Source organism: Phodopus roborovskii, unplaced genomic scaffold (assembly GCF_943737965.1).
Source record: "Phodopus roborovskii unplaced genomic scaffold, PHOROB, whole genome shotgun sequence".
Taxonomy (NCBI): domain Eukaryota; kingdom Metazoa; phylum Chordata; class Mammalia; order Rodentia; family Cricetidae; genus Phodopus; species Phodopus roborovskii.
In genome coordinates, this window is record NW_026126636.1 from 4,958,474 (window position 1) to 4,979,783 (window position 21,310).

General features: G+C 51.0%; 1 protein-coding gene across 1 annotated transcript in view; it reads left to right on the top strand.

The window, feature by feature from the left end:
• Wdr62 (WD repeat domain 62) overlaps nucleotides 1–21,310 on the top strand; it is a 36,407-nt gene extending 15,097 nt beyond the window's left edge. The window contains exons 10-31 of the mRNA XM_051207852.1: nucleotides 1,045–1,185; nucleotides 2,840–3,018; nucleotides 5,647–5,738; nucleotides 6,395–6,520; nucleotides 7,635–7,702; nucleotides 7,783–7,904; nucleotides 9,584–9,659; nucleotides 10,296–10,407; nucleotides 10,505–10,568; nucleotides 11,119–11,238; nucleotides 12,347–12,480; nucleotides 14,462–14,514; nucleotides 16,411–16,629; nucleotides 17,633–17,760; nucleotides 17,981–18,084; nucleotides 18,298–18,441; nucleotides 18,624–18,758; nucleotides 19,009–19,123; nucleotides 19,238–19,335; nucleotides 19,634–20,311; nucleotides 20,762–20,919; nucleotides 21,016–21,310. Of these exons, the coding sequence (XP_051063809.1) occupies nucleotides 1,045–1,185; nucleotides 2,840–3,018; nucleotides 5,647–5,738; nucleotides 6,395–6,520; nucleotides 7,635–7,702; nucleotides 7,783–7,904; nucleotides 9,584–9,659; nucleotides 10,296–10,407; nucleotides 10,505–10,568; nucleotides 11,119–11,238; nucleotides 12,347–12,480; nucleotides 14,462–14,514; nucleotides 16,411–16,629; nucleotides 17,633–17,760; nucleotides 17,981–18,084; nucleotides 18,298–18,441; nucleotides 18,624–18,758; nucleotides 19,009–19,123; nucleotides 19,238–19,335; nucleotides 19,634–20,311; nucleotides 20,762–20,919; nucleotides 21,016–21,279 (3,330 nt within the window). The 3' untranslated portion in view covers nucleotides 21,280–21,310. The remainder of the gene's footprint in view (nucleotides 1–1,044; nucleotides 1,186–2,839; nucleotides 3,019–5,646; nucleotides 5,739–6,394; nucleotides 6,521–7,634; nucleotides 7,703–7,782; nucleotides 7,905–9,583; nucleotides 9,660–10,295; nucleotides 10,408–10,504; nucleotides 10,569–11,118; nucleotides 11,239–12,346; nucleotides 12,481–14,461; nucleotides 14,515–16,410; nucleotides 16,630–17,632; nucleotides 17,761–17,980; nucleotides 18,085–18,297; nucleotides 18,442–18,623; nucleotides 18,759–19,008; nucleotides 19,124–19,237; nucleotides 19,336–19,633; nucleotides 20,312–20,761; nucleotides 20,920–21,015) is intronic.

The following is a 21,310-nucleotide window of genomic DNA, read 5'->3' on the forward strand; positions in this document are numbered from 1 at the left end:
TTTCTTTTTTAAAAAAGATGTTTTTATTATGTAGATAGTGTTCCTCCTGGTTTTTATTATGTAGATAGTGTTCCTCCTGCCTTCATGCCTGTACATCAGAAGAGGGCATCAGATCTTGTTACAGATGACTGTGAGCCTGCATGTGGGAGCTGGGAATTGAACTTGGAACCTCTGAAAGAACAGCCAGTGATGTCAACCTCTGAACCATCTGTCCAGCCCCAGATCCATTTTTTACTGAGGGGTTCACTATGGGATAGTCTAATGCTATCTGTTCTCTTTATTAGTTGGCCCACTCACATTAATGAGTCACTTCTTTTTCTGTAACATTTGGTCTCTTGGTAGATACTTTATGCAGCAATGGCTGTATGATACTTGATTCTTTCCCTTGCCCATTTCCAAGACAACCAATTGGTTCTCTGCCTGCTGAATGTACCTGGTTATTTCAGTTCATAGCATTATATAAACTCATATGTTTAATATACTGGATGTAATTTCGTTCATCACTGTTAATATTGTTGGGATCCAACTTGTTCATTCTGGGCCAACAGGACCTTCTTTTTATTAGTTTCTAGGGTTGGAAAGCAACCCTGGTAGTCTTTGGTAGCACCTTGCTGGTAGGTGCCAAGATGCTTCAGCTTCATCGTATATATTTCTTGTCCCAGGCCTGGACCCAGACTGTTTATTTTTTCAATGGGATCTGGCATGGGTATTTTTGTTGTTTAGGTTTTGCTTTCATTGCAGCTGTCCTGGAATTCACTCTGTTGTCCAGGCTCACCTCATACTCAGAGATCCACCTGCGTCTGCCTCCCAAGTGCTGGGATTAGACAAATGTCTCATCACTGCCTAGCTTTTTTTTTTTTTTTTTTTTTTTTCAATTTGAGACATATAGCCCAGGCTACAACTCAATATGTAGCTAAGTCTGAAATGAACTTCTGATCCTCCCGCCTCAACTCCTAGCCACTGGGATTACAGGTATAGTCCACATGCAACAGCACATCATCATCATCCATCATTCCAGTATTGCCTTGTTCTCTGGGACTGTAGGTGTATCCTGAGTTTGAAGAAGATCAGAGAGCTTGTCTGCCGTCTGGGTCTTTTCTGACTTGTTCCTCAGACAACACCATCCGCTTCTGGAATATAGATAGCAGCTCTGACACTCAGTGGCAGAAAAACATCTTCAGCAATGTAAGTTGCTTCATTGTAATCTGGTCTCTAGGAGAGTGAAGTCTTTTCTGTGGCACTAGATGTTAGGTTTCCCCAGAGGCAGGAGCCAGGGACCGAGATGGGACACTCTAGTCCCTTCTTGTTCTCGTTGTTCCTCCCTCCCTCTCTGTGGTAGGTGGCATGAGCTGTCTGCTCTCTTTGCCACCTAACTTCTGGTATGTGTACACGTGTGTGCTTGCGTCTGTGTGTGTGTGTGTGTGTGTGTGTGTGTGTGTGTGTGTTGGTGTGTCTCCACTGCAGGCAGTCCAGCACCTTCACTGGAGATGACCTTGCTTCCAAGTCTTAAGTCACAATGAGTACAATGGGCAGAGCCAGGCAGGGACTTGCCTCATCTGAGTATCTGTCCCATGGGAACCCTCAGCTGTTGTGATAGCAGGAGCCCAGGGGGAGGGCTGGTGGAGGCTGGGGACAAAAAGTTTGCTAAAGACATTTTGGTCAGTACTGCTAGGTCAGCAAGAGAGCTTTTCTGGGTCACTGAGGACTGAATCACTCTATGTATTGTACTTTATGTTAAAACACCCTCCCTCCTGCCATTGTGATTCAATAACTTCAAGCCATATGCAAACACACGTGCAGGAAGCACCACAAAAGAAAGTTACAAGATGCTACTAACATGTACCACTGTCCCGTGCTGTCCCAAGAGCCTGGCTGCCAGAAGCAGCTTCCTCTGGAAAAGGCACTTCAGCCACAGTATGGAGGGATGGGGTAAAAAGAGGAGGGGACAGACTCCATACCTGGCCCTGAGGTGACACCAAACTTGGTGACTAGGAAAGCCTTCAAAGGCAGCAGTAATGCAGGCCTTTAGTGCAGGAAATGCATGGCAACTGCTCCCTTGTTGCTAGCCCTTCCCAGCCAATAGCACTGTCTTCTGCATGATAAAAAATGCAAAACTTGCCAGACATGGTGTCCCACACTGTAATCCCAGTGCTTGGGAAGTAGAGGTAGAAGGATCAGGAGTTTGAGGCCAGCTTGGGCTATATGAGACCCTGTCTTAAAAAACAGAGTAACAACATAAAAAGAACATCTTAAAACTTTGGGAACGTGGTTCTCTGATGCACAAAAGGGTTTGTATTTAAAAGTTGGGGAGGGCTGGAGAAATAACTCGGCAGGTAAGAACACTGGCTACTCTTCCAGCGGACCTGGGTTCCATTCCTAGCGCTCTGTGGCAGCTAAACCAGTTAACTCCAGTTCCAGAAGATCAAGTGGCTGATTCTGGGCTCCTCGGGCACAGCACACACATGGTACACTTACATACAAACATGTAGGCAGAACACTCATACACATTTTTAAAAAGGAAGTCTGGAGGTAGTTTATCTGTCTCAGGAAGCTCTTAGCGACCTGGACCCCTTCATCTCCTCATCCTACCCTGAGACTACAGCTGTCACCCTCACTGCCCTCGTGTCAGAGTGCCATGCACTCTGCTTGCTCTCCTTCTCAGTGCCCAGAATGCCGTCTAGTTGTAAGGAAGACGGGAAGTGCAGTTACTCTTGTGAGTGGGGAGGCTCTCCACTCCCCGCTTGAGTTCTATTACTCAGTGAGGCCCGTGCCATTGGGCACACTGAACTCACGTCCTGTAAGCTCCTTGCTGTGCTGACCTTAGCTTCTCTTCCCACAGACCCTGCTGAAGGTGGTGTATGTGGAGAATGATATTCAACACCTGCAGGACATGTCTCATTTCCCCGACCGGGGCAGTGAGATTGGGGCACCCATGGATGTGAAAGCTGGGGTTCGAGTCATGCAGGTCAGTCCTGATGGCCAGCACTTGGCTTCAGGAGACCGAAGTGGAAATCTGAGGCAAGTGGCCCTGGTGGTGGCTAGTGTTCATCTCTTGGTCCCAGCTGGGGGTCTCAGGGCACTGGGGAGGAGTCCGACTCTTGGCACCTCAGCTGCTGGTTGGTAATAGAGGACCATGAAGTAATCCAGCACCCCTGGTCTTCAGCTGGGTCACAGTAGCTGCCAGGGTCTCAGCAGCTGCACGGAATGGCCTCCTCCCTGGACAGGGAGATTTATGAAACACTCCCCAGCCTTTGGGCACTGAAGCTGAAATATCAATGGGAGAAGCCAGATGCGGAGGGATGGGTGTACTGAGTAGGGTAAAGCGTAGAAGGCCAGGTGGCCTATCCACCCCAACAAGGTTGTTCATTACTTTTATTTGGTTGTTTTGTTTTGTGTTTGTGGGTCTCTCTCTCTGCCTGGAGGAGACTAAAAGGATGTCAGATCCCCTGGAGCTGAAGTTTCAGGTAGTTCTGAGCCACCCAATGTCCTCTGGTAGAGCAGCCAGTGCTCTTAACCTCTGACCTATCTCTCCAGCCCCGGTTGTACTTGTTTTTTGAGACAGAGTCTCTCCCTGGCCCAGAAGCTCACCAGTTTGGCTAGACTGGCTGGCCAGCAAGCCCCAGGGATCCCTTGTTACGGCCGCAAGCACTGGAATGTTAGAGGCGCATACTATATCAAACTCAGACCCTTGCACTTCCTCAGCAAGTGCTTTACCCATAGCCATCTCCCCAGGCATGTTTTCATTTTTGAGGCAGGGTCCCATAATGTAGACATTCCAGAATGGCCTAGAACTTACTATGTAGCCCAATCTGGCCTTGATCTCTTGGGTCAGTTCTCCTGCCTCAGCCTCTGGAGTATTAGGATTGTAGAATAGGTGTGAGCAGCCATCATGCTTAGCTAATGGGTGCTAGCAGAGCATAAGCTCTGTCTAAGAGACCAGATTTAAAATGGTGACAGCTATGGCCATCTGAGTCTTGAAAGAGACAGAGCAAGTAGAAAAGAAACTGCAAAGCATGTGCCCCTCAACTGGGCAGCTAGTTTCCATGACGTAATTAGTGAATAGCTTCTAATTTATCTAGTGCATGCGTGCGTGTGTTACGTGCATGCACATGCTTATGTGTCAGAAGATAACCTTTGAGGATCGGCTCTCTTCCCAGTGTGGTTCCTAGGGCTTCAGATCATTAATATTGGCAGCAAGCACCCTTACCCACCATCTCTTTAACCCTAGTTCTTTTGTTTTTTCCTGTGAAATTATGTGATTTTTAAATACTGGCAGTTGTATTATCAATCATGCATTAAGCAAGGTGAGTATGTCATTAGGTTGCTCATGATGACAGCTCATGATGACAAACACTAATACGTGATAACGTGCCTCTGCCTGGTGATAGCTGAACACTATGGTTTTTTTTTTTTTTGTTTGTTTGTTTGTTTGTTTGGTTGGTTGGTTGGTTGGTTTGGTTTCTTGAGATAGGGTTTCTCTGTGCAGCTTTGGAGCCTCTTCCTGCAACTTGCTCTGTAGACCAGGCTGATCTCGAACTCACAAAGATCTGCCTGCCTCTGCCTCTGCCTCCCCAGTGCCGGGATTCAATGAGTGCCTTACTACTGCCCAACAGCTCTATGTTTATCTAGTGATTTAATCCCCTCACAGAGCCTGCTCTATGTAGACCTTGTTTTATTTCTCTTTTATACACATGGGTTAATCGAGATGGGAAAGACCAGAAAAGTCTGGGCTGAAATCCACAGTGGACAGTAGAGGGGCTGTGGTGATGAAAATGAGAGTCTGCATTTGAGACTGTGTATGAATGAGACATGAGCCAGATGCCGAGGCTTAACTTTAATCCCAGCACTTGCGAGACAGAGGCAGGAGGATCTCTGAGTTTGAGGCCAGCTTGGTCTACATTGTGAGTTCCAGGACAGCCAGGGCCTGTCTTAAAAAAATAAATAAATAAATAAATAAATAAATAAATAAAATAAAAAATGAATGGAGCATGATGGTGCATGCTCAAAATTAAAGAAAACAAAGAGCTGGAGAGATGGCCCAGTAGTTAAGGGCGCTTACTATTCTCACAGAGGACCAGAGTTTGATCGCCATCAGCAATGTCAGACAACTCATAACTCCTGGACTTTAACTGTAGCTCTAGAGGAATTAATGTCCCTTTCTGGCCTCTGGAGGCACACACACATAAAGATGAAAGCATGTTTAAAAAAAAAAAGGCACATCCCTTTAATCATGGTGCTTGTTTGCAGGGAGATAGGTCTCTTTGAGCCTGAGGCCAGCCTGGTCTACATAGCCAGTACCAGACCAGCTAGGGCCAAATATTGAGGGCCCTCCACAAAAAGGAATCTTTTTAAAAAAGAAATAGTACAAAAGAGAGGTAAATCCATGAATACGGTCTCTGAGCCTTTGCCATTTCCATCAGAGACTGCCTATGATATTTAGCTCTGCAGAAATGCCTTTTGCTACAGAGGACTATCCTCAGTCTCTGGGTTGTTTTGGCTTGTGAACTATAAGAGGTTCATACCTGCAGTCTCCTTGTTTCTGCAATGCTCCCTTTACCACAGCCACATTCTGGATGGGAAGCTGTGGTTGGACATCTCGGGCTTGGGGCTGTGGGCAGGGTACAGTTGGCAGTGTGTGTCTCCCAGGATCCATGACCTACACTTCATGGATGAGCTGATCAAGGTGGAGGCCCACGATGCTGAAGTGCTGTGCCTGGAATACTCCAAGCCCGAGACAGGTGAGCCCACAGCAAGCTGGGGTCAGGTGGGCAGAGCCACAGACGGCAGCTGCTGGTGGGAGTCTTCAGTTCAGTAAGGGCGCTGTGGTGTGGACTCTACAAAGTAGGACAGCTGCAGGCTCATGCTGGTCCCAAGCTGAAGGTATGTGAGTGAGGGTGTGGCTTAAAGCTCATCATCCATCTGATGCATGGCCTCAGGCTGTGTTACTAAGAGCTCAACTCTACTAGAGCAGCCATGGTCTGAGGGGCCCATAAAGGGGAAAGGCCCAGTGAAAGAAAGATGGTGGCCGAAAGCAGTCGACAGGGCCTGGCTGAGGCCATAGTTTTAAGTGAGGCTAAGATAATGCAGGAGCTTCCCACGGCATACTTCACACAGTAGGATTCACTGTGCTGTGCTATGCCCACGAGTCTGCTTCAGATAGGCAGGGCACATACGCTTTACTCAGGTAGTGGTAGGGTGTAGGGGCTCTGGGGCTCTGGGGAAAGACCTCCAGAGCCAGGGACTTACCCTTTCTTGGTTTGGGACAGCTTAGCTAGAGCTCTGGACCCAAAGACCCCCCCTTCTCCAAGGGTTGGACATCTCAGTCTATCTGCTTACCTGGGAGGCAGGGGATCTAGGCAGCCTTTGGCAACCCACTTGTCCTCTCCACTTACAGGAGTGACTTTACTGGCTTCAGCCAGTCGGGACCGGCTTATCCACGTGTTAAATGTGGAGAAGAACTACAACCTGGAGCAGACCCTGGATGACCACTCTTCATCCATCACAGCCATTAAGTTTGCTGGTGAGTGCCTTCCCTTCCCCTTGCCGGACCTCAGCAGAGGGACTCTTTGTTTGCAAGTAACCACAGCATGCCCTGTGGCATGCAGAAAGTGACAACCCTGGATCTGAAGACTGGCTTTTGGTTTACTGGTTTATGAAAATTAATTTTTGAAAGTGAATAGGGAGCTGGAGGAGAGGGCCCAGAGGTCGGGAGTTTTGTTTTGTTTGTGAGATGGGCCTCACTGTGGAACACTCTGCCCCGCAGATGTTGAGATGAAAAGTGTGAGCCACTATGCCTGACGTGACTCAGGTGAAAAGCTCTTGGACTGAGGTTTGGTTTTTAGCATCGACATGGTAGCTTACAGTCATCTGCAATTCCAGTACCAGGGTGCCCAATGCCCTCTTCTGACCTCTGCATGCACTAAGCACGCATGCGATGTACATGCAGCCGTGCAGGCAAACTAATGTACACAAATACAAAGTGAGCAGGCCAGTGCAGCATCGCACACCAGTAGCTCCAGCTGCTTCAGAGGCAAGGAATCGAAGACCAGCCCAGCAGCTTACTTCTTGTTGCTCTGACAAACTAGCTGGCAGAAGCAACTTAGGAAGGATTTATTTTGGCCGACAGTTTAGGAGAGGGTACAGTTCTTACAGGGCGTGCTGGGTTTACAGGCATGTATCACACAGGTGGCTTTCATTTGTTGTTTTATCTTGAAGTGTTGCGGCTTTGAGCATACTAAACAAGGGCTGTACTGGTAAGCTACATCTCCAGCCCTTAGAGTTTGTGTTTGTTTTTGAGAAAGGATCTCCTATAGCCAAACTGGCCTAGAACTTGAGTTCCTCCTGCCTCAGTCTCCCAAGTGCTGTATTACAGAGTGCTGGGATTACCAACATGCACCATCACCCCCAGCTTTCAAAATGCTGTCCCCTCTTGCCCCTGGTCTTTGTTCAACTTGTACCTCTGCTCTGCCCAGACTATCCTCACACACAGTTCATCTTAAGAGGCCTCCCCTCTGCTAGGAACCTTTCTGATCCTAGCACAGTTGCTGTTTGCCCTGAAGTCGATTTGCTAGCACCCCACTTTCCCTCCTGTGTAGCGTAGGGCAGCCCTGTCCAACCCCTGCCCCCTCCTCCAGGCACCAGGGATGTCCAGATGATCAGCTGCGGGGCTGACAAGAGCATTTACTTTCGCAGTGCCCAACAGGTAAGTGGGGTGGCCTCCTTGGGGGCTAAGGTTGAGAGCTTATCAGGGGTGTCCTCTGAAGGTCTTTCCTGCCCTGCCAGACCTCGGATGGTCTACACTTTGTCCGTACCCACCATGTAGCAGAGAAGACCACCTTGTATGACATGGATATTGACATCACACAGAAGTACGTGGCTGTGGCCTGCCAGGACCGCAATGTGAGGTGAGGAGTTGCCTGTGCTTTGTTGGCCTGGCCCCAGCTTTTTCCAGCCCGGCTCAGTAAGGCCTCACTTGCTGGACTGTCTTTTCCCTGGCTGCCTGCTTCTCCTTCTTCATCTGGTCTTGAAAAGCTGGTGAGACTGATGAGTTTCTTAGAAGTCTGGCTTCAAGCAGGACATGTGTTGTAACTACTATAGTTGCAGGTTCATAGAAAAGAAGCTGAGGGGCTGGAGAAATAGCTTGGCAGTTAAAAGCGTTAAAAGCACTGACTGTTCTTCCAGAGGACCTGGGTTCATGTCCCAGCCCCCTCATGGCAGTTTAAAACTGTCTATAACTCTGGTTCTAGGAGATCTAACACCATCATACCAATACACATAAAATAAAGTTAAATAAATTATTTTAAAAAGAAAGAAAAGCCAAGATGAGATCACCCTTCAAAAGAGCTTTATTAGGAGAGCCTTAGGCAGGCTGGAGGGATGGCTCTGGTTAAGAGCACTGGCTGCTCTTTCAGAAGATCTGAATTCAGTCCCCAGCCCCCATGTGGTGGCTCACAAGCATCTGTAACTGTAGTCCAGCAGGGCCCAGTACCCCCTTGTGGTGTGCAAATGTACATGCAAGCAAAGCACCCATGTACATAAAACACATGAGCAGAAGGAAAGCCGTGGGTTCTTGGCCATGGGCCGCCATGATGAGTCCCTAAGAGAGAGCCACCATGTGTAATATGACAGGGTCCTGAAGGTAGAGGCAGACCTTCAGTTCCTAGAATATTAGGAGACTACGGCGTCATAGGTGCAGTGACAGGCCCCAAAGGAGAAAGGGCCTTTCAGTTCTGTAAAGGAAAGTAAGTTTCTGACTCAGGATGGGAGGTTTCATGTGACCTAGAAATACAAGGCACTGATAACAGTAGTTATAATTCAAGGTTGCTTCCCAGCCGTATGGAGGAGGGAAAGAACTCAGCTCTGTGATAGTTGCAAGGTCACAGCAGCTCTCTGGCTGAGAGAGACTGCAAAAGGATGTGGCCTGACTTCAAGGGGAAGAGAGTATCATTCAGGGTCTGAGATCCTCATCCCAGCACTGCAAGCCTGTAATCCCAGCACTTGGGAGGGACATCAGGGGTTCAAGGCCGGCTTTAGCCACATAGCAAATTGGAAGTCACCGTGGCCTACTTGAGACCCTGCCTCAGAAAGGGGAGGAGGAGGAACTGTTCCACCAGGCTTAGCCACCAGCCCTACAGAAGGCTTGTGGCTCTCCTGGGACTGTGGGGATGGAGAAGTCACAAACTCAGCTCATGCTCCTGTCCTACTTGGGCTCTTAACTGGACTGGAGAACGCTGCTATCACAGCAGTGGCCAAGGGAGCCCTGTCCTTCAGGACTCACAGTCCATGAAAGGGAAGGGACAGTGCATAATGGTCTGGGCTAAGATGAAGGCAGTCTTGGGAGTCAGCGTGGCCTGTAGGAGGGTCAGGAACTATCAGGGTTGGCCTGGGGATTGTGTTTTCTACTCCTTCAACCTGGACTAAGGCCCTAAGCTTGCTGTGTGGAAGGGAACAGATGCCAACTCATCAGTACCCCAGGGCATAACCTCAGCTTGGGATGGGGACTCCTACCCAGGAGCAGAGGGCAACAGGGCCAGGAGGAAAGGGCGGTGTCTTCTGATCCCACATGGCATTCCCACTTCCCCAGGGTCTACAACACAGTCAGTGGGAAACAGAAGAAATGCTACAAAGGTTCCCAGGGAGACGAGGGGTCCCTGCTGAAGGTGAGTGTGAGACACACCCAACACAGAGCCCCACCTTGCCCCTCAGATCTGTTTCCTTAGTGTTTATTCACACTGGACAGCACCCACTCAGGCCTGGTTCGCCACGGGTGCCTGAGTTGGAGGGGAGGGGAGGGACCCTCCATTTGCTGAGTGGGCTCTAGTTTGTATGGCAATAGGGTGTGGTTGGAGGAAGCAGACAAACAGACCGCCTTCACCCCTCCCCTGGCTTGTCCTCCCACAGGACAGAGGACAGGTGGACACTTCTCAGAGACACTGGCTCAGGGGAGTTTGTTCTGAGTTCAGGCTCCGGCTGACAGTGTGACCTTGGGCAAGTGTCTAAACTGTTTCGTCATCTGTCAAATGCCAGTGGAAGCAGCTTCCACCCTAGGGTTGTGTAGCTGGCCAAGCTTGCAGGCACTCAGCCCAGGGCCTGGCCATGAATTAATTCTTCACTGCAAAATGGGAGCAGGAATTCCTGCTGTGCCTGGTGTCATGAGAATTCCCTGAGTTGATTCCCTAAACCAAGTGTCCAGCACAAAAGAGGTGGTTATTCAAGGGGTGGCACTGGGATGTTTGGCTCAGGCCTCCCAATAGGGATAAAGCAAGCAATCTGAGGTGACATGTCTCTTCCCTCAGGTCCATGTAGACCCCTCAGGCACCTTCCTGGCCACAAGCTGCTCTGACAAAAGCATCTCAGTGATTGACTTTTACTCGGGCGAGTGTGTTGCCAAGATGTTTGGCCATTCGGGTAGGTGTTTGGCTGTTCAGGAAGGTGCCTGCCTAAGTCACGTTCCTGCTCCCACAGCCTCTCACTCAGTAAGGGTGGCCTCTCTGTTTGCTTGCAGAAATTGTCACTGGCATGAAGTTCACTTATGACTGCCGTCACTTGATTACGGTATCTGGAGACAGGTAGGACAAGTGTGAAGGCTGCCCCTGGTGGGCCTCTAGGCATAGGTGGGCGTGCATCATGGGGAGAGGAGCCCAGCAGTGCTTCTAGTCTGTGTGGAAAGCTCGAATCTTACTCTCAGTGTACACCTTGTACCCTAGCCCTGAGTTCCACCCAGATCCATCATTGTGACCTTGAGCAGGTCATTTCCCCTCTCTTGAGCTTCAGTTTGCTCTATGAATGGGATGTTACCATCTGTCTTGAAATGTGATGACAATTGAAAGGACAATATAGCAAGCACCCTGTCTTATGGGATTGATTGGTCCCAGTGAGGTCTCTTTCGTTTGTCCCTTGATTTATCACAGTTCCACCCCAGAACTGCTTTTCTTGAGTCTTGAGGCCCCTAGTTTGCTGGGTTGCCTGGATCTTCAGCCAGGGTCCAAAGCTCTTGAGCAGTAGACAGGGCCTCTAGGGAGAGGGGGATTTTGGCCATGATGATATAGGGGCTCCAGGCTCAGACACGGCCGTGGCTCCCATGTACACACCCTCCCACTTTCTACCTGGTCTTTGCAGCTGCGTGTTCATCTGGCACCTGGGCCCGGAGATCACCACCTGCATGAAGCAACACTTGCTGGAGATGAATCACCACGAGCAGCGGCAGCCCAAGCACCGGAAGTGGGGTGGCCCCCCCAGGTCCTGCCAGCCCCAAGGGCAAGAAAGCCCTGAACTGAACCCTCCCAGGGAGCCTTAGCCAAAAGCACAATTTTAAAATAGTTTTAATCAAAAGTGGTGGCATACGTCTTGCAGGTGGATCTGTGTGAGTTCCAAGCCAGCCTGGTCTACAGAGTGAGTTCCAGGACAGCCAGGGCTACACAGAGAAACCCTGTCTAAGGAAGATTTTAGAGTGTAAAATCTTCATTCCTTAGCGAAGTGATGGGGAAGCTCCAGGGGGCTGGGGGACCAGAAGGACCTCCCCACCCAGCAGTGGAGAAGGGTGGGGACTCCAGTGGCATTGAGTGTCCTCTTCTTACCCTTCAGCACAGAGCTGGTTCGCTTACTTGAATCCCCAAAGCACATTTCTTTGGTCTTTATACCCTCAGCCAATAGCTCCGGATTGTTACTAGCTAACTCTTACATTTAAATTAACCCGTATTTCTTCTCTGTGCTTTACCACGTGGTTTGTGGCATATTACCTCATTTTCTACATGTGCTGCTTCCCCAGTGGCTGGCCAGTGTCTCTCCTGACTCTGCCCTTCTTCCCATCGTTCTCCAAGTCTGGTTGTCCCACCTAGAATCCCTGCCTGGCTACTGGCCAGTCAGCTTTTATTAAACCAACCCAAGGGACAAATCCACAGCAGATTTTTTATATAGTCTATTTGGCCCAGGCTGGCTTTGAACTAAAGGCAGTCCTCCTGCCTCAGCTGCCAAGTGCTATAATAGAAGCATGAGCCATAGTGCCTGGCTCAGGCTCTGGCTTGAGATGGGAGGTGTTGGGAGGGTTCTTCTCTACTCTGGGTCTGTCCCTGTCTGCCTCTCACACTGAGGCTTTAACCATGACCTCCATGCGGACTCCCAGGTGCCTGCGAGGACTGGGTCCTGACCACAACCACTGGTCCTGAGGTGGCATTGGAGACCTCAGAGGCTGAGGTTCCAAGGGAGTGTGCTCCCTTTGCTGCTTGCTTTTGAGGCTGATACCCTGCTGTGTGGCTTTCAACAGAGTCATGAAGTTGTGCACAGGCCCAGCTCGAGGCAAGACCTCACCCCATTCACTTAGGCTTCCTTTCTGTTTTTCTTCCTGAAGCCAGGAGACATATGTATCCACACCAAGCGAGATCTGCTCCCTGAGCCCCGGAGAACAGACAGAAGATGAGACGGAGGAAGAATGTGACCCAGAAGAGTCGCTGAAAACACCATCCACAGAGAGCTTGGACCCAGGTTAGGGAAAGGGCCCAGTGGCCTGGGTCAAAACTGGGAGTGTAACAATTGGGCTAACCAGAAAATGATTTGGTTGATGTAACTGAAAAGTCCAGCTTTGCTGGGCCCAGGGTCAGGTGATATCAAGAGGAAAGTACTTCCCCATTGAGTGGTGTGCACTTTGTCATCCCAGCATCCAGCTCCATCACCGGTGAGGCTAGCCAGGTCAACTGCACTTAGTACCCGGCCAAGGTGGGAAGTAGCGGGGGGCTGGGGAGTTCCTGGGGGGGTTGCCAGGAAAAGGGAAAGGTAGGAGAGCATTAGCTCCATTTCATGACAGGCTGGCTGTATGCCTGCTTCCCTGCATCTGCCCTCATGGTTGCAAGATAACTACTCAACTTCTAGGCATCAGGGCTTCCTGAAGAGGAGACACTGTCGCGCCTAAGATTCTGCCTTAAAAGATGCTTCTAGCAGAGCCTATGGTACAGATTTGTAATCACAGATAGATGCTCAGGATGTTCATGCAGGAGGATTATAAGCTCAAGACTAGCTTGGTTTACAGAGTGAGTTCAAGGCCAGCCTGGGGACTTAGTGAGGCCCGGTCTTTAAAAAAGGCTGAAGAAGTTGCTTAGTGGTGGAGCATTTGCCTGGTGATGTGAGACCCTGGGTTTAGTCCTCAGTGCCCCACACACACATAAAGAAGGAAGCCTTTTCTCAGAGGTCACTTGTGAGCTTCCCATTGATCTCACTGGCCACTGTGCCTCCAGCTGGGAGGCTGGAGACTGACAGCACTGGGTGCCCGTAGGGTGGCTGTCCCTAAGGAACAAGTAGGGGCTTCTTGATACACAACAGCACTGTGAGAATTCAGCTAGAAAAGCAGGTGGTTTTTTGTTTTTTCTAAATAGGATTTCTATGTGTAGCCCTGGCTGTTCTGGAATTCCCTTTGTAGACCAGACTGACCTTTCTTGGGAGTAGTTTCAAGACAGGGTTTCTTTGTGGAGCAGCCCTAGCTGTCCTGGAACTCTTTCTGTAGACCAGGCTGGCCTGGAACTCACAGAGATCCACCTGCCTCTTCCTCCCAAGTGCTGGGACTAAAGGCGTGCACCACCACTGCCTGGCTGTAGGTGTTAGAGAATAAGCTAATTTTTCTTGTTATCTCCCTCACTCCCAATCTACTACCCCATGCTGACCACATTCACTAGGCTGATATACATTGTTGTCTTTTCCCTGAGCACTAATATTCTGTGCACATTGCAACATATCCTGTCATGTTTGTAGGTCTTGGTGTTCTGTAGCTACTGTTCTTAACCTTTCTCAGAGACAGCTTACCTGATGAGTAACGCTGAGGCCCCCATCTTTTACAGAATTCTGGTATAGTTATGCCCCATGCAAGTGGGCATTTAGGTTTCTTTATGATTTCATGCAGCATTGTTGTGGAAGCTGCACCTGCCTCTCCTGGGCTCTCTCCTCAGACAGTTGAGTATTTTTCCTAACCAGACACACTGGGTCCTGACATAAGCATGTTTTCTATTTTCAAAGGGAGCCCCAAAAGCTCTCCACATCCAGGCGGATGTCCTATCTAACCCTGTGTATGAGCCTACAGTTCCTTTCCCCACCACTGTGCCCTAGATTGAGCTCAGGGTCCTGCACATGCCAAGCTCACACTCTGCAGCTGAGCCCATCAAGCTTGGCTTGGATCTTTTGAAACAGGCTGTCACTATGTAGTCCAGACTGGCCTGGAGCTCTTGTTATCCTGCTTCCGTGTTCTGAGTATTGAGATTACAGGCACAGACTACTACACCAAGCACTGACCCCCAGCCACCACCCATATTTAGACTTGGTCTTAGGAGTGTGTTTTATTGTGTAAATTTGTATTTCTTTGTGTGATGTTGAGCATGTTTTGATGCATGGGTTCCTGTGCTACTCCCTTTGGAGAGTGCCCAGCTGTAAATGTAGTCCATTCATCTCTAAGGTTGCTTGACCTCTCTTTATGTGTCTGCAGATCCTCAGTGCCTACTGACCAATGGCAAGATGCCACTCTGGGCAAAGCGGCTGGTGAGTCTAGTAGAATAGTGGGAGACTTAGTGGCTAGCAGAGGAGGAGCCCTCCCCATGCTCCCCCTTCTGGAAGTCTTTTTCTTTCCATGTCTCCTTTCCTTGGAGAGCCCCATCACCCTCTCTCTCAGCTCGGGCAGCCTTTGGTTCATGCAACCGTCTGCCTCGTGCCTGCTGCTGGCTTGGCCAGCACAGGGAGCACAGCAGACAGTGTAGCTCTTCCAGGCCGGTTCACCTGTGAGGGGAAGTGGGGGAGGAATAGTAGCCACATTAACTAGATAAGCCATCTCACATGTGGGAGCTGATACATACTACAGAGGAAAAGACCGACCCTGCAGGGTATCAGTTTAGTGCCAAGTGGCATCTGGTGATGTCTCTCAGAGCCTAAGAAGATAGAGTGACAAGAAATAGGTCAAGGGACAAGCAGGTAAGAGGCCTAGAAGAGAGACTCGGGACTGAATTGGAAGGAAACGGTGGACTCTAGAGGGATTTCAAAGGTGGAGCCATTCAGTTAGACTTGAGGAAAAGAAAACTCCCCACATAGTATTAACGTGGAAGGAATGGCTGTTGACATGGATGAGGGAGCTGGTGAGTAGAGGCTGCTGGCAGGACCCTCACCTCTAGCCAGATCCCAGCTTGGTGGGAGTAGGCCCATAATCCCAGCTACTCAGGAAACTGAGGCAGGGGATCACAAGGTCAAAGGCCCGTATGGGCTGTGGAATAAGGTGAAGACCATCTCAGGCAACTTAGTAAGACACCAACTCAGAATACAAAAAGGAGGTGGGCAGGAGGACCTGGAGTTTAAGGACCCTGGGCTGTATGTGGCTCTGTCTGTAACAAAATAATAGGGTTGGGTATGTAGTCAGTCAGTCCAATACTTGTTAGCACTCATGAAGCCCTAGACTTGGTTCTCAGCAACATCTAAGCCAGGTGTGGCGATGCACATGTTTAGTCCCAACCCTGGAGGGTAAAGACAGAATTAGGTCTTCCTTTGCTACATAGCAAATTCCAGGCCAGCCAGGGACACAGGAGAACATGAGACCCTGTCTCAAACAAAGTTATAGTAAGTGATAACAAAGCTGGATCTTAAGGGTTACAGCCCCATGAAGCCTTGGGTTAATCCCCAGTACTGCAAAAGGCAGAACAAATGCTTATTAGTTTACTTCATCCCCAAGGCCATACCTAAGGTCAAGGCTTGAATGCCAGACTTTTTGCCCACACATGGTTATAGTGCTATTCAATGAACTTTTACAGTACGTTTGCTCCATCCTAGGCCCTTCTGCGTCTCGTTTTATCTTCCCTTGTCTAGAAATAATTAGCTATTATGTTCTATTATTGGGCTATTTGGTAGGATAGGAAAGGGGCTGCGTTTGGGGTATGTTTGAGTGGCAGAGCTAACCATCTGTGGCTGAAATACAAGTGCAGTGGAGGGATAGGCTGAGGGGGAGGAGAGTGAATGATGCCACTGTTTGAGGCCTGAGGAACTGCAGTAAGTCATTGCGGCTGTCAAATTGGGGGGGATCTGGAGTAGAGTCCCCAGCATAGTAACTTTGAGGCACTCTGAATAGGGGGCACAGCCTCGGCAGGAAGATCAGAGCCCGGCCTTGTGGCTTTCATCTGAGATCCCAGCTCTTGAGAGGCAGAGGTAGAAAAACTGGCCACCTAGCAAGTTCCAGCCACCCTAGGCTATAGGGTAAATATTTATCTGAAAGAAAGGAGGGAGGGGTGGAGAGAGGAGGGGGAGGGGGAGGCCTATAGGTTCAGAATTGAGGTATATTGTTTCTGGAAGCTGTTTCTTAGAGGTGTGAAACCAGGAGGCTGGATGAGATCTGGATAACTCTTGTTGAGTGTACCAAACACATGGCTAGCTGCCTGACCACTGTCCCTGTCCCTCAAGCTAGGGGATGATGATGTAGCAGACAACTCAGCTTTCCGTGCCAATCGCGGCTACCAGCCACATGGCCGTTGGGCAGAGCGGGCTGAGCAGGAGCCCCTCAAGACTATCCTGGATGCCTGTGCCCTGGATTTCGACTTTACACCAATGAAATCTGAAAATTCAGAAGACTCTGTTGTGGACTTGTTGGAGCCACAGAACCTTTCAGGCCTGCTAAGTGAGGTACAGGCTGCCTCCCCACCACCACCACCACCACCACCTCCTCCCCCCTTCCCCGCCCACCAGAAGTCCCTGCACTGTGGCTCCTACTAGGGTAAGGAGAGAGGGCTCCAGGAGATGGTGGAAGGCAGGGGCTCAGCGTACAGCATGATTTTTCAAGACCAACAAGTAGTCTTTGGTAGAGGGTCACTTAGAGGTGAAGAGCTTGGTCCTTTCTTCTAAGTGGGGAGTAGAACCCTGGATTAGTCCCGCCCTGCCTCTTTCCAGAAATGGTCCTGTTGTGCTCCCTGCCTCAGAGGACTCACAGATCCAGGGCTCAGCTCTTCTCTTCTTTCCCAGAGGGCCGCCCTTTCCTTTTCTAATATGTCCATTTCCTCCTCACTGTGGAACAGAGTTCACATGGTAATGGACACATGGCTCAGGAGGGAGGCTTGGTAAGCGACCTGTGTCTCTCAGAGATATTTACCACCCTCACCACACATAGCATTTTCTGCCTCCTGGAAAAATCTGAGACCCCAAGTCAATATCCCAACCCTGCCTGAGGGAGCCCATATCCTGGCCTCTCCCCATGAACTGCTTTGCCATTTTCGTTGTTGTATTGAGACAGGGTCTCATCATGTAATTCTGGCTGGCCTGGAACTCATTGCGTAGACCAGGCTGGCTGTGAACTCAGAGACCATCTGCTTCTGCCTCCTGAGTGCTGGGATTGAATGTTTATGCCACTGCGTCCACCAGCTAGTGCTTTGCTCATTCTTGACTGTCCTGTAAACAGATTAGGCCTCTTCTGGTCTTAGGCTGTACCTACTTCTTAGCTGTTAAAGGGCTGTTGATGCCTGGGTGGAGGAGAAGGTCTGACTAAGTGGTACACCTCACATTGTCCCTGACTTGGTATCTGGCAGTGGGGGCAGTGGGATCATTCCTCTGCTGCTTGTGGCATAACAGGTGGCAGCCTTCTAGGGCCTGGGTGTCCTGATCCCCTCAGAATGGCTCTGTTCTTCACCCCCAGTCAGAGAGGCCCCAAGAGGACAGTCGAGGGCATCCCTCCTTCCTGCCTCTACAGAGGGAATCCACTGAGACAAGAGAACTCATCCTTTGCTCCCCAGAGGCAGAAGTGACAGTCACGGGGATGCACAGGTGAGTGTCCTATGCACCGAGGGGAGCCATAGTTGGAGAGAGGGAGCCCTTCAGTGACCTGTAGGAGTGGGCAGGGGTGAGCATGGGGCAGGTGGACTCAACTGCAGCCTTGGTTTCCTTGGTCCCAGGTTGGTGTGCTCTGGGAGCAGGGTGTGGGCCCAGGGTTCTGGGCAAGGGCCAGATGTTAATCACCAGGGTAACCCCACCCCTCATGGTGCAGTGAGTACTACGGGAAGGAGGCAGAAGCAGGACCTGAAGACCAGCAAGGCGACTCCTATCTCAGGGTCTCCTCCATCAGTCCAAAGGATCAGAGCCCACCTGAGGGTGAGTGGGGAGCACCAGGCCCCTCCGGGCACTGGGAGTGGCCTTGACCGAGTTTTCCAGTGTTGACAGTGCCATCACCTGAGGATGCTGAGCCCACTGGCTGAGCACCCAGCTCTGCTACTCACTCCATAAAAATGTGGGGCAGTACATATCACCATCCTCCAGATGGGGAAACAGGCCAGAGCAGCTGATAATGTGCCCTGTTTCACCTAGGGCATGCTCCTGACCCCCACTCTGTTCCCTCAGACTCTGGGGAGTCAGAGGCTGAATTGGAGTGCAGCTTTGCCAGTGCCCATTTCTCAGCTTCCCGGACTGACTCTGGCCTTCGCCTCACCATGACGATGCCCCATGAACCAGGTAAGTCAGGTGTAAAGGCCCCTATCCGTCCTGAGCCTAAGTTTCCTCAATGGAAAACTGGCATCTCCTCCTCAGCCTGGTGGCAACTAGGTTTGTGGCAGGCGAGTCTGGATTTCTCCATTGTTAAGTGGCGTCCATGACTCATAGTGATGACTGCTCTCTCCACCCTGCCTCCCATCCAGAGCACCCAAGTATAGAAGAGCTTGTCCAGCCTGAAGTGCTGGGCTTGGCCAGTGGCTCCTTACCCCAGACCCCTGAGCAGGAGAAGTTCCTCCGCCACCACTTTGAGACACTCACTGATACTCCTACTACTGAAGGTAGGGCCTGACCTTGTACCCAGATTGTGTGTCCAGTGCTGGACGTAGTGTAGCAACTCCTATCTCACGGTCTCCTCCATCACTTCAAAGATCAGAGCCCACCTGAGGGTGAGTGGGGAGCAAGCAGGCCCCCTTGTGGTTTGTGATGGCCCCCGGGAGCAGGGGGAGCAAGAGCAGACGGTTTGAGCCCGAGCTTCACACTTGATGCATGTGAGATGTGGGCAGCCTGAGACTCCGTGGGTCTTCCTAGAGCTCTTTCATGGATCAGTGGCAGACATGAAGATCTCAGAGGCTGACCACCATCTCTTTAACCCCCGGCTGAGCATCTCCACCCAGTTTCTCTCACGCCTCCAGAAGACCTCCAGGTAGAAGCTAGTGACCCCCAGCTCCCCTTTCCCCAGCCCCAAGTAGAGCCACGCTCCTCCATGACCCCAGGTCAGGCTAATGAGCTTCTCTTTCCCATCTGGCTTCCTCCCCAGCTTCCCTCCCCGGCTGCCCCTGTACCTTATGAAGTCTCCAGAAGTCAAGCCTGCAGGTCAAGGGTGCGGCCAAGCCAGAGCAGGGTCTCTGAGAGCAGGTACTGGCTACATGTCCTCAGATGGGACCAATGTGAGTATTGGGGTCACTCCTAGGACCCAGGGCTGCAAGCCAGGAGGCCTCGTCCCCACCACAGAGCTGTGCTTGAAGGTTCTCTCTGGGTAGGAGGCTGAGGAGACTCCAGAGGCCTTGTATCTACCAAGTAAATGTCTCCAATCCCAGACGAACGGCCCTGGGTGCCCAGCTGAGCCATGGGAAGTGTCCATTGAGATGGTGAAGCATTCCTAGGGCAGGGCTTTGAGACATGTGTGCAAGTGAGCCGTCTGCTTCCTTTACAGCTCCTTCCCTCTCAGGCCTGGCCTCCTGTGTCCCTTCCTCGGTGCCACCCACAGACAGGAAGCCTCCAACACCCATATCTGTACCTACCACAGGCCTGGATCAGAGTGTCTGTGTCCCCTCTATGTGTTCTTACCTGGAGACAACAACTAGCTCACATGCCAAGATGTCACATTGCATCTCTCTTGGGGACAGTGAGGGCCCTGTGACAGCTGAGCTATCCAGGTCACGTCACAAACCCTTATCCACGGGAGAACTGGCTTCCCTGGGCCAGGAACCCCAGGCCATTCCCACCACAGTGACGCTCACTCCTAGCATCGAAGGTCAAGATCCTGCCATGCCTTCCTGGGGCAACCATGAGGCCCGAGCCAGCCTGAAACTGCCCTTATCCAGTGTATGTGGCCAGCTCCTCTCTTCACCCCCACTGGAACCGCCCACCACCTGTGTGTGGTCTCAGGACTCTGCGGATGTCCAGCCTGGTGTGGCAGTCACAGTAGCCAGCATCCCAGCACCCAGCCCTTTAGATGCTAGCACCCCAAGACTGCACAGCTCTCTGTTTCTCCCAAGGACCTCAGCCTCCAGGTCCCTCACCCCTCCTGGCCATCCCAACAGCCTCCAACTTCTAGAGACCAGGTCTAGGGTGCCCGGTAGCACTGCTGCTCTGCTGGAGCCCACCCCTGGTGAGTCCTGCTGTGGAACATGGATGGAGGCCCAGCCCATCCCCTGTGCTGCTCAACTGTCTCCCCAGTAAGACTCAGCCTAGACAGAGGGACTGTGCTGTCATTCTTCATTCCTTCACTCTTACATACTTAATGAGCACACACTGGCCTTTGTTCTAGGTCCCGGGCGCATGAGACATGGGGGCAAACGAGGACAGAGAGTTGACTCCTACGCTAGGGGAGATACCCAGACCAAAATCTAAGTGTCAGATGTATCACATGGTGATACAGGCTACTGAGAGAAGTAAGAAGAGGGGTCAGCAGTGTAGCTTCAACTTTAGCATGGCAACAAAAAGATTTGTGGAGAAGTTTCTATGCAGCAGAACCCTGTAAGGAAGAGAGGCCCACCTGGCCTCTCAAGCCATCCAGGAAGTCAAACTATCTTGTTCATTCACTCTTCTCTATCCCCAGATACATCAAGTGTGATCCCAAGCAGCCTTGGACAGTGTGGGGAGCCTGGGCTACCAGCTGAGGTCCTGCCCCCAGCACTCCTTGAGCTGGGAAGTGTAAGATCAGTCTTGCACAGGCTGCAGACTGCCTTCCAAGAAGCCCTTGACCTTTACCGAATGGTAAGCTAAGGAGCCCAGGGCAGTGTAGGAGAATGGGAAGAGCCCTGGGGCAGTAACTGAACGTCCCCTGACAAGCTCACTCACCATCCCTTACAGTTGGTCTCCAGCAACCAGCTGGGTGCTGAGCAACAGCAGGCACAGACTGAGCTGGCCTCCGCCTTCCAGTGGATCCACAGCCAGCTGGAAGCCAACAGCTGGACGGCTGCAGCTAACTTGGCTCCACCCCAGACACTGCCTAGCCCAGGTGTGCCGCCCCCACCGACATTATGTCTCCTGGCCAGCCCGAACCTGCAGGCCCTGCTGGAACACTACTCAGAACTGCTGGTGCAGGCTGTGCGGAGGAAAACGAGGGGTGACTGAGAGCCCGCAGGCCCTCCACCACAGCCCTCTG